The sequence below is a fragment of the Caretta caretta genome, chromosome 6 (genome assembly GCF_965140235.1).
Source record: "Caretta caretta isolate rCarCar2 chromosome 6, rCarCar1.hap1, whole genome shotgun sequence".
Taxonomy (NCBI): domain Eukaryota; kingdom Metazoa; phylum Chordata; order Testudines; family Cheloniidae; genus Caretta; species Caretta caretta.
In genome coordinates, this window is record NC_134211.1 from 122,978,456 (window position 1) to 122,990,834 (window position 12,379).

Genomic DNA, 12,379 nt, shown 5'->3' on the forward strand with positions numbered 1-12,379 from the left:
TTCATGGTGAAGTGGCCCTTTAGCACCTCTCCAGTCATAGGTGGGGAAAGGTGTGGGGAGGCTGGGGCAGGGGTTTAAATTGGTTACAGATTGCTGTAATAAGCCAGAAATCCAGTGTCTATGTTCGGTCCATGATTTTTAGTATCTAGCAAAGTTACAAATTTAAGGTCCCAGGCTTATCTTTTGATGGAGGTGTCCTGAAAGGAAACCTGCACGAGGACTGAGAGGTCCAATACAGTGATCGCTTTTTGAAAAGTATTCGCCCATGGGTGATAGTGACCTATTCACACTTGTCACCTTTGTTCATATTCTACCTGGTAGATTCACAATAAATTATTCTTAACTTGCCATCTGAATAAACCACTTAACTTCAACCAATTGAAAAAATAGCAAATTAGAAAGTGTTTCTAATCAGAATCTTGGTCACTGAATTTGTCCCATCCTATAGAAACATGTCCCATCTAATGAAACTTTAAACACATTTTTCAGCTTTGCCTTCCAAAACACCTGGCAGATCTTCCCAACGGATTTCTAAACAACTGACAACTCCAGGATCAGCTAGTAGAACTTTGCTCCAAAGCAGTCTTGCCATTCTCTGCAGCTCTGAGGACGCTGTTGCAAAACAGACTCCACCAGCAGCCAGTGGCTTTCATGTTCCAGAAAATCCTAACGGGCTACAGGCTCCTACTAGAAAAACTCTGTTTGGCAGCACACTTGAACAAAGGTAGACACTTGAATACAGCTTCATTCTAACTTCAGTTGCTGCAGAAGTTACTAGTTAACTTTTACATGGGAAAATTTAGACTCCCTCTCAGCACATACAGTTGTCAATATTAATGTTTGCTAAATCTTACCATTAATTCTGCCTGGGTAAAAGATGTCAAGTCCTTGTTTTCCTCCCTCCACTGACCTAAAAAGGCTTTGCATCTCAAACATAATTTCATTGTGCATAAGTATACATTTAATTTCTGTCCAGAAAATGAGTTGTGTAGTGAGGAGTGACCATGACGGTAGGAGGGAGAACAGCATAATAAAGACAATGGATTTCAAGAAGGCAACACTTTAGCAAACTCAGAGAGTTGGTAGGTAAAATCCAATGGGAAGCAAGTCTAAGGGGAAAAACAATTGAAGACAGTTGGCAGTTTTTCAAAGAGACATTATTATGGGCACAAAAGCAAACTATCCCACTGCATAGGAAAAATAGGAAGCCTGGCAAGAGACCACCCTGGCTTAACCAAGAGATCTTCAATGATCTAAAACTCAAAAAAGAGTCCTACAAAAAGTGGAAACTTGGTCAAATTACAAAAAATGAATACAAACAAATAACACAAGTATGTAGGGACAAAATTAGAAAAGCTAAGGCACAAAATGAGATCAAACTAGATAGGAACATAAAAGGAAACAAGAAAACATTTTGCAAATACATTAGAAGCAAGAGGAAGGCCAAGGACAGAGTAGGCCCATTACTCAATCAGGGAGGAGAGACAATAACAGAATGTGAGAATGGCAGAGGTACTTAATGACTTCTTTGTTTCGGTTTTCACCAAGAAGGTTGGTGGCAATTGGATGTCTAAAATAGTGAATGCCAGTGAAAATGAAGTAGGATCAGAGCCTAAAATAGGGAAAGAACAAATTAAAAATTACTTAGACAAGTTAGATGTCTTCAAATCACCAGGCACTGATTAAATGCATCCTAGAATACTCAAGGAGCTGACTGAGGAGATATGAGCCATTAGCAATCATCTTTGAAAAGTCACAATAGGAAAAGGACAAATATGGTGCCCATCTATAAAAAGGGAAATAAGGACAACCTGGGGAATTAGACCAGTCAGTTTAACTTCTGTACCCAGAAAGATAATGTTTGCAAATAGATTGCTTAATTTGCTCCACCTAGAAGATAATAAGGTGATAAATAACAGTCAGCATGGATTTGTCAAGAACAAATCATGTCAAAGCAACCTGATCGCTTTCTTTGACAGGGTAACAAGCCTTGTGGATGGGGGGAAGGGGTAGATATGATATATCTTGACTTTCATAAGACTTTTGATACCATCTTGCATGACCTTCTCATAAATAAACTAGGGAAATACAACCCAGATGGAGCTACTATAAGGCGGGTGCATAACTGGTTGGAAAACTGTTCCCAGAGAGTAGTTATCAGTGGTTCACAATCATGGTGGAAGTGCATGATGAGTGGGGTCCTACAGGGATCGGTTCTGGGTCCGGTTCTGTTCAATAGCTTCATCAATGATTTAGATAATGGCATGGAGAGTACATTTATAAAGTTTGTGGACGATACCAAGCTGGGAGGGGTTTCAAGTGTTTCGGAGAATAGGATTAAAATTCAAAATGATCTGGACAAATTGGAGAAATGGTCTGAAGTAAATGGGATGAAACTCAATAAGGACAAATACAAAATACTCCACTTAGGAAGGAGCAATCAGTTGCACACATGCAAAATGGGAAATGACTGCCCAGGAAGGAGTACTGTGGAAAGGGATCTGGGGGTCATAGTGGTCCACAAGCTAAATATGTATCAACAGTGTAACGCTTGTTGCAAAAAAAAAAAGCAAGCATCATTCTGGGATGTATTAGCAAGAGTATTGTGAGCAAGACATGAGAAGCAATCATTCTGCTCTACTGTGCTGATTAGGCCTCAACTGAAGTATTGTATCCAGTTCTGGGTGCCACATTTCAGGAGAGATGTGGACAAATTGGAGGGGGTCCAGAGGAGAGCCACAAGAATGATTAAAGGTCTAGAAAACATGACCTATGAGGGAAGATTGGAAAATAGTGGGTTTATTTAGTCTGGAGAAGAGAAGACTGAGCGGGGACATAACAGTTTTCAAGTACTTAAAAGGTTGTTACAAGGAGGAGGAAGAAAAATTGTTGCTCTTAACCTCAGAGGATAGAACAAGAAGCAATGGGCTTAAATTGCAGCAAGGGTGGTTTAGGTTGGACATTAGGAAAAACTTCCTAACTATCAGAGTGGTTAAGCACTGGAATAAATTGCCTAGGGAGGTTGTGGAATCTCCATCATTGGGGATTTTTAAGAGCAGGTTGGACAAATACCTGTCAGGGATGGTCTAGATAATACTTAATCCTGCTTTGAGTGCAGGAAACTGGACTAGATGACCTCTCAAGGTCCCTTCCAGTTCTATGATTCTATGATAACTGCAGAACAAACTATTTAATGGGGTCAAGGTTGGCTATGCCAAAAGTTGAGAATGGTTAGAGAGGACTGAATGTTCAGGTTTCTTTTTCAGTGGCTCCCCACTTGCAGAAGAACAATGCTCTGTGACAGATGGTGCAGCAGAGAGAACTAAGAGAACTAATGTGAGTTGTGTCTTCATTGACTAGTGCATGTATGTGCCTTAAAAATCTATCTTCAGTATATAAGAAACTGTTAATGTTTACCCCATAAATCAGTGAATACCATGGATTCTGAATCAGGAGAATGTACTTTCCTGTTCCTCCAGAGCGTCTGAAAGTTCGGAGAGGTTTGCATAGGATCACTAGTGTTGAATGGCAGATTATCTTAAGCTTTGTTTCTTGTTTATATGGATCCACATTTAATCCTTTTTGGGCCCAGTTGAGTCCAACAGCATAAAGCCATTCTCCTACACACTACTAAAAATCTCCTGCATTGATTTTTATCCTCATAATCTACTACACTTAAAAGAGCAAGCAAAGAATGTTCTTCCGGTTTGTTTGTTTCACCTCGGAGAATGTCTAGATGCAATATTATCTTTACCTGCATTTAACTTCTCCGTGCACTTATTCCACATCACTGTCTGCAGAGGGGATCTTGTATATGAAACATATTTGTTCAGTTATGACTGCCCCTCTTGTCTTCCCCCAAGAAGTTTCTCATAGCTTTCCTCAGGGAGATAGCCTTGCCTATGGGACTTTTCAAGCTTCAATATTGCTCAGTATGTAGTTCTGTGCTTTTAGGAAACAATGTAGCAAGAGAACGAACTGGTTACCTAAAATACTCTTCAGGCACCTCTGCTAGAAGTGTAAATTCAGTTTTCTTCAGGGAGGGAGAATTGACCTTATATTTTCCTCTTCAAAAGCTTGTCAAAGAAGCACCAAAGAAACTAGCTTACCTCTGAAATAGATCACAGCAGTGGACTTACAGAGGCCACCTTTTTTTTTGGTCTTTTGAAGAGTCTCTTGTGTAAATGTACTAACGCCAACCCACAGGCCTTGTATCTTAACAATACACATGGTGGAGTACCATCTTCCATGATCTCTTGGCCTGCACGTGTCCTGGCCCTCATGTACACTTTGTGCTTTCTTTCTGTTTCTAAAGTTGATACATTTTTCACTGACGACAAAACAAAAAGCCCAAAACAGAACTGAGTACTTATTTATGTCTCTCTTGCTATCTTACTTTCTACTTTTCCCTTTTAATTCTTCAGGAAACAAATGTAGCTGTTCTTGAGGTGTGTTTACACCCAGATGAAAGGAGGAGTTCAGGTCCTGTTGATTCCCAAGCGCTGGAAGATCCTGGCACTAAAATAGAAATGCCAGATGTTACAGAAGAGATGGAACTGTCTGCTACAGATCTTACGGGTCAAGACATTGTCATGCACAGCCCAGAAAAGAATGTCCAGCCAGAAACTGATTTCATTCAGGCTGAAAAACCAAACACACCAGAATATAGGTTCTCTTCAGGTGCGTTTCTTTATGGCTATTTCTCATAGTTTGTGTTTTACTGTTAGGATTGAGGCTTTATCTGATAATTTTAAGATTATTAATGGACCTTGTTAACACGTGAACTTATTGGTGCAGGACTATTAGTCTCTCTAAGGGTATGTCTACACTACGGAATAAGGTCAAATTTATAGAAGTCGTTTTTTTAGAAATCTGTTTTATATATTCGAGTGTGTGTGTCCCCACAGAAAATGCTCTAAGTGCATTAGCTCGGCGGAGTGCTTCCACAGTACCGAGGCTAGAGTCGACTTCCAGAGCGTTGCACTGTGGATAGCTATCCTACAGTTCCCGCAGTCTCCGCTGCCCATTGGAATTCTGGATTGAGATCCCAATGCCTGATGGGGCTAAAACATTGTCGTGGGTGGTTCTGGGTACATATCGTCAGGCCTCCCTTCCTCCGTGAAAGCAAGGGCAGACAATTTTTTCGCGCCTTTTTTCCTGAGTTACCTTTGCAGACGCCATACCACGGCAAGCATGGAGCCCGCTCAGGTAACCGTCACCGTATGTTTCCTGGGTGCTGGCAGACGCTGTACAGCATTGCTACACAGTAGCAGCAACCCATTGCCTTCTGGCAGCAGACAGTGCAGTACGACTGGTAGCCGTCCTCGTCGTGTCTGAGGTGCTCCTGGCCACGTCGGCTGGGAGTGCCTGGGCAGACATGGGCGCAGGGACTAAATTTGGAGTGACTTGACCAGGTCATTCTCTTTAGTCCTGCAGTCAGTCCTATTGAACCGTCTTATGGTGAGCAGGCAGGCGATACGGATTGCTAGCAGTCGTACTGTACCATCTTCTGCCGAGCAGCCATGAGATGTGGATGGCATGCAGTCCTTCTGCACCATCTGCTGCCAGCCAAAGATGTAAAAGATAGATGGAGTAGATCAAAACAAGAAATAGACCAGATTTTTTTTGTACTCATTTGCCTCCTCCCCCATCTAGGGGACTCATTCCTCTAGGTCACACTGCAGTCACTCACAGAGAAGGTGCAGCGAGGTAAATCTAGCCATGTATCAATCAGAGGCCAGGCTAACCTCCTTGTTCCAATAAGAACAATAACTTAGGTGCACCATTTCTTATTGGAACCCTCTGTGAAGTCCTGCCTGAAATACTCCTTGATGTAAAGCCACCCCCTTTGTTGATTTTAGCTCCCTGAAGCCAACCCTGTAAGCCGTGTCGTCAGTCGCCCCTCCCTCCGTCAGAGCAACGGCAGACAATCGTTCTGCGCCTTTTTTCTGTGCGGACGCCATACCAAGGCAAGCATGGAGGCCGCTCAGCTCACTTTGGCAATTAGGAGCACATTAAACACCACACACATTATCCAGCAGTATATGCAGCACCAGAACCTGGCAGAGCGATACCGGGCGAGGAGGCGACGTCAGCGCGGTCACGTGAATGATCAGGACATGAACACAGATTTCTCTGAAAGCATGGGCCCTGCCAATGCATGCATCATGGTGCTAATGGGGCAGGTTCATGCTATGGAACGCCGATTCTGGGCTCGGGAAACAAGCAGAGACTGGTGGGACCGCATAGTGTTGCAGGTCTGGGACGGTTCCCAGTAGCTGCGAAACTTTCGCATGCGTAAGGGCACTTTCATGGAACTTTGTGACTTGCTTTCCCCTGCCCTGAGGCGCATGAATACCAAGATGAGAGCAGCCCTCACAGTTCAGAAGCGAGTGGCGATAGCCCTGTGGAAGCTTGCAACACCAGACAGCTACCGGTCAGTTGGGAATCAATTTGGAGTGGGCAAATCTACTGTTGGGGCTGCTGTGATGCAAGTAGCCCACGCAATCAAAGATCTGCTGATGTCAAGGGTAGTGACCCTGGGAAATGTGCAGGTCATAGTGGATGGCTTTGCTGCAATGGGATTCCCTAACTGTGGTGGGGCCATAGACGGAACCCATATCCCTATCTTGGCACCGGAGCACCAAGCCGCCGAGTACGTAAACCGCAAGGGGTACTTTTTCAATAGTGCTGCAAGCTCTGGTGGATCACAAGGGACGTTTCACCAACATCAACGTGGGGTGGCCGGGAAAGGTACATGACGCTCGCATCTTCAGGAACTGTGGTCCGTTTCAAAAGCTGCAGGAAGGGACTTTATTCCCAGACCAGAAAATAACTGTTGGGGATGTTGAAATGCCTATATGTATCCTTGGGGACCCAGCCTACCCCTTAATGCCATGGCTCATGAAACCGTACACAGGCAGCCTGGACAGTAGTCAGGAGCTGCTCAACTACAAGCTGAGCAAGTGCAGAATGGTGGTAGAATGTGCATTTGGACGTTTAAAGGCGCGCTGGCGCAGTTTACTGACTCGCTTAGACCTCAGCGAAACCAATATTCCCACTGTTATTACTGCTTGCTGTGTGCTCCACAATATCTGTGAGAGTAAGGGGGAGACGTTTATGGCGGGGTGGGAGGTTGAGGCAAATCGCCTGGCTGCTGATTACGCGCAGCCAGACACCAGGGTGGTTAGAAGAGCACAGGAGGGCGCGGTACGCAGCAGAGAAGCTTTGAAAACCAGTTTCATGACTGGCCAGGCTACAGTGTGAAAGTTCTGTTTGTTTCTCCTTGATGAAACCCCCCGCCCCTTGGTTCACTCTACTTCCCTGTAAGCTAACCACCCTCCTCTCCTCCCTTCGATCACCGCTTGCAGAGGCAATAAAGTCATTGTTGCTTCACATTTATGCATTCTTTATTCATTCATCACACAAATAGGGGGATGACTACCAAGGTAGCCCAGGAGGGGTGGTGGAGGAGGGAAGGAAAATGCCACACAGCACTTTAAAAGTTTACAACTTTAAAATTTATTGAATGCCAGCCTTCTTTTTTTGGGGCAATCCTCTGTGGCGGAGTGGCTGGTTGGCCGGTGGCCCCCCCACCGCGTTCTTGGGCGTTTGGGTGTGGAGGCTATGGAACTTGGGGAGGAGGGCGGTTGGTTACACAGGGGCTGTAGTGGCAATCTGTGCTCCAGCTGCCTTTGCTGCAGCTCAACCATACACTGGAGCATACTGGTTTGGTCCTCCAGCAGCCTCAGCACTGAATCCTGCCTCTTCTCATCACGCTGCTGCCACATTTGAGCTTCAGCCCTCTCTTCAGCCCGCCACCTCTCCTCCCGGTCATTTTGTGCTTTCCTGCACTCTGACATTATTTGCCTCCACGCATTCATCTGTGCTCTGTCAGTGTGGGAGGACAGCATGAGCTCGGAGAACATTTCATCTCGAGTGCATTTTTTTTCTTTCTAAGCTTCACTAGCCTCTGGGAAGGAGAAGATCCTGTGATCATTGAAACACATGCAGCTGGTGGAGAAAAAAAAAGGACAGCGGTATTTAAAAAGACACATTTTATAAAACAGTGGCTACACTCTTTCAGGGTAAACCTTGCTGTTAACATTACATACATAGCACATGTGCTTTTGTTACAAGGTCGCATTTTGCCTCCTCCCACCGCGTGACTACCCCCTCAACCTTCCCCCCTCCCTGTGGCTAACAGCGGGGAACATTTCTGTTTAGCTACAGGCAAACAGCCCAGCAGGAACGGGCTCCTCTGAGTGTCCCCTGAAGAAAAGCACTCTATTTCAACCAGGTGACCATGAATTACATCTCACTCTCCTGAGGATAACACAGAGAGATAAAGAACGGATGTTGTTTGAACGCCAGCAAACATACACTGCAATGCTTTGTTGTACAGTGATTCCCAAGTACGTGTTACTGGCCTGGAGTGGTAAAGTCCTACCATGAAGGACGCAATAAGGCTGCCCCCCCCAGAAACCTTTTGCAAAGGCTTTGGGAGTACATCCAGGAGAGCCGCGAATGCCAGGGCAAAGTAATCCTTTCACATGCTTGCTTTTAAACCATGTATAGTATTTTAAAAGGTACACTCACCGGAGGTCCCTTCTCCGCCTCCTGGACCCAGCAGGCGGCCTTGGGTGGGTTCGGGGGGTACTGGCTCCAGGTCCAGGGTGACAAACAGTTCCTGGCTGTCGGGAAAACCGGTTTCTCCGCTTGCTTGCTGTGAGCTATCTACAACCTCATCATCATCTTCTTCGTCCCCAAAACCTGCTTCCGTATTGCCTCCATCTCCATTGAAGGAGTCAAACACCACGGCTGGGGTAGTGGTGGCTGAACCCCCTAAAATGGCATGCAGCTCATCATAGAAGCGGCATGTTTGGGGCTCTGACCCGGAGCGGCCGTTCGCCTCTCTGGTTTTCTGGTAGGCTTGCCTCAGCTCCTTCAGTTTCATGCGGCACTGCTTCGGGTCCCTGTTATGGCCTCTGTCCTTCATGCCCTGGGAGATTTTGACAAAGGTTTTGGCATTTCGAAAACTGGAACGGAGTTCTGATAGCACGGATTCCTCTCCCCATACAGCGATCAGATCCCGTACCTCCCGTTCGGTCCATGCTGGAGCTCTTTTGCGATTCTGGGACTCCATCATGGTCACCTCTGCTGAAGAGCTCTGCATGGTCACCTGCAGCTTGCCACGCTGGCCAAACAGAAAATGAGATTCAAAAGTTCGCGGTTCTTTTCCTGTCTACCTGGCCAGTGCATCTGAGTTGAGAGTGCTGTCCAGAGCGGTCACAATGGAGCATTCTGGGATAGCTCCCGGAGGCCAATACCGTCGAATTGTGTCCACAGTACCCCAAATTCGAGCCGGCAAGGCCGATTTAAGCGCTAATCCACTTGTCAGGGATGGAGTAAGGAAATCGATTTTAAGAGCCCTTTAAGTCGAAATAAAGGGCTTCATCGTGTGGACGGGTGCAGGTTTACATCGATTTAATGCTGCTAAATTCGACCTAAAGTCCTAGTGTAGACCAGGGCTGTATGGGGTGGGTGCAGTGTCAGTGTCTATTTGGCATTTGCACTGACATCCTTGTATTACACTGGATGCACAACGGCAAACAACCATACTACTCAAGAGGTTTTTTATGGTATAATCTTCAATAGGGTGTGTAATCCCGCTATAAAAAGCAGAAGCAAAGGTTGATATACGCTATGAAAACAAACTGAAGTCGGGAATAGGTACAGAAAATGTATAGCTTTTCCAGCACTATTAAGCAATGGAGTGTAACTTTTCAATTTTGAAATGTGGTCTTATTTTCCAGATCTTTTTCATAGCGATTTCATCTGTAGTGATGGAACTCCTTTTGACATGGTAGGTTCACCTTTAGTCTGACTTGACTAAAACAATCCATTTACATGGCAACACCATTAAACTTTCATATGAAATGGCTTTTGTAAAATTCCCTGAACTACTGCAATGAATTCAACTCCATAAAAAGTCAGTTGAAAGACCTGGTTACTCAAGTGCAGTGGTTCTCAAACTGCAGGTCTGGGTTTGAATGGGGTCACCAGGGCTGGCTTAGACTTGCTGAAGCCCGAGCCCCACTACCCAGGGCCAAAGCCTGAGGGCTTCAGCCCTGGATGGCAGGACTCAGGTTGCAGGCCCCCTGACTGGGGCTGAAGCCCTTGAGCTTCAGGTTTGGCCCCCCCCCACCTGGAGCAGTGGGGCTTGGGCTTTGGCCCGTCCCCCAGGGCAGTGGGGCTTGGGCGGGCTCAGGGTTCAGTCCCCTGCCCCAGATCGTGAAGTAACTTTTATTATTAGAAGGGGATCGTGATGTAATGAAGTTTGATAACCCCTGTTCTAGTGAATGCAGCCCTTTGTGGTGACTCGAGAACAGCTTACGTGGATCCGGATAAAATAGCTCAAGATTTTTGTAGAACAGTTGTCTAACTCCTGTCAAACTACTTGATCCTTGACTTGGTCAAACTGCCAAACATCCAGAAAATCCAATTAGTCTGAACCCTTAGTGATCTTCTCCCTCATGAAGAGTTGAGGCATGATAGCTAACCAGGTGAAGGCTTATTTCCTTCTGTTAATACCTGCTAAAAATGGATCATATGCTCCTCACTTTTTGCCTTCATCTGTCCTTTCCTTCCCTCTTTCATACGAGACTGCTTCAGGTCTCTCTTCTCCCTCTGCCTTGGTAGCTCTAATATTTTCTCGGGCTGAAGTTGTCAAAAGAGCCCCAGGGGAAAGTTGGTGTCCAAATCTAGGGGATTTGGGTGCCCAGCTCCATTGGCTCCTCTGAAGATCCCCACCTTGCTACTGTAACTGGTCCCCTTCTCTCCAAAACTGAGCTGATACTTAAACTCTCCTTATGTGATTGGAAACACAAGCCAGCAAAGAGGAGGTCCCAGTGACATTGGTAAGTTGGTTTTGGGGGGGGGGTTGATTCGTGGGTGTTGCTTTGGAACAATGTGAAGTACAACAGCTATCACCACATTTGGGCCGAGCTCTCCATCCGATGCTTAACATTTCTAGCCATGCTGCCGCTTTCGGCACTCTTAAGGGTTCTGCTAGCAAAGCCTATGTTTTACCTTTAAAGCTGTGATGATTAGTGCCCATAGTACTGAATGAGGGGATGAGAGAAAATTCCCTTAATAAAATCCCTGTGTCAAAACATTGTCCCCCACCTCTTGTCCCAAGGGCTTATACATGTCTACTATTCATAGACACCTACACCGTGCATAAACACTTGATTGACCATGACAGCTCCTGTCAGTCTGGCATTAAATCATTGTGCTAATCAGTAGAGTAATCTGCTGCTGTAATATAAATTAGTGACTTTTGTTATGTGCTGTAGGCTGGATAACTGTTGCTTGAACACTTACTTCACACTTTAATTTCCCCTACAGCCAAGCTTGGATTGCAGCCTCCCCTTCACGCCAGTCAGGAATGAAGCACAGAAGGTTGCTGCAGCTGAAATATGCAATGATCTAATTGTATTTTCTCCTTTGTCTCTCCCCTCTGTGGAAAAATGAAGACTGACTTTGAATTCAGAATGTGTAAATTACACTAACTGAATACACAGAGGGACATCTGAAGTACCAGGATATTACCCTTGAGAACAACTGTGTACTGAGTAAATGTGTCTGACCTGGTATTTAAATAGTAGAGCTACTTATTAAAAATGTTTTTTGTAACATTTTATGAAGCAGATGACGTTGCAATTTGATAACTGCTGTACAGTAATTGCTAGGGAGGGTGATAAGTAGACCTGCTGTATCCATAGTGACTTGCATGATGACTCTCCTATTTAGGGATAATATATCATGTCTAAGCTTTCACACATGTCCTATCCACTCCATGGTATAAACTTTATTTTATTCAGTTTTTGCTTTTCTCCATTTCTTTCCTTACCTCAAAAAATAATTCATGTATAAAATATGGGGCATACTTTGTGCAGTCATTGTTACCGTGTTAGCTGCACCTCTATCCCCTTTCTGGTCTCTGAGTGCACCCATTCAGGCCCTTTGTCTTTACACTCTGGAATTCCACAGTTCTCCCACACTTACACCGAGCCCTGGGCTAGTTAGTACTCTGTGTATTGACTGTGCTTATTCAGCAGCTCTGACGGGGGCTCTTTTTAGGAGTCAGCCATCAGTGACCAAACAGCTTTCTTAAAACAAACAATATGTTGGTTTTAACAGTAGGAACAAAGCATTTGAAGAGGATTTGAAAACAGGTGTGTATGAGTGTGGCTGATGGCACCTGAGGCAAGTTTTCTTCAGACTCCCCCAGCAAGTTCTTGTATGTCACCCTGATTTCCCCAAACTCCCCCTCCATCTTGAGAGAGAGACTCAAACTTGCCACAGTTCTTTGATC

General features: G+C 45.1%; 1 protein-coding gene across 3 annotated transcripts in view; it reads left to right on the forward strand.

Annotated features, from left to right (window-relative positions):
- DLGAP5 (DLG associated protein 5) overlaps window positions 1–11,884 on the forward strand; it is a 46,849-nt gene extending 34,965 nt beyond the window's left edge. For 2 of the 3 annotated variants that reach the window (XM_048854201.2, XM_075129977.1), the window contains exons 15-19: window positions 490–724; window positions 3,267–3,336; window positions 4,425–4,680; window positions 9,816–9,865; window positions 11,410–11,884. In XM_048854201.2, the coding sequence (XP_048710158.1) occupies window positions 490–724; window positions 3,267–3,336; window positions 4,425–4,680; window positions 9,816–9,865; window positions 11,410–11,535 (737 nt within the window). In that variant the 3' untranslated portion in view covers window positions 11,536–11,884. Of the gene's footprint in view, window positions 1–489; window positions 725–3,266; window positions 3,337–4,424; window positions 4,681–5,861; window positions 7,398–9,815; window positions 9,866–11,409 lie in introns of those variants that run through there. The other variant, XM_048854202.2, reaches the window with a different exon arrangement.
- The last annotated feature ends 495 nt before the right edge of the window (window positions 11,885–12,379 follow it).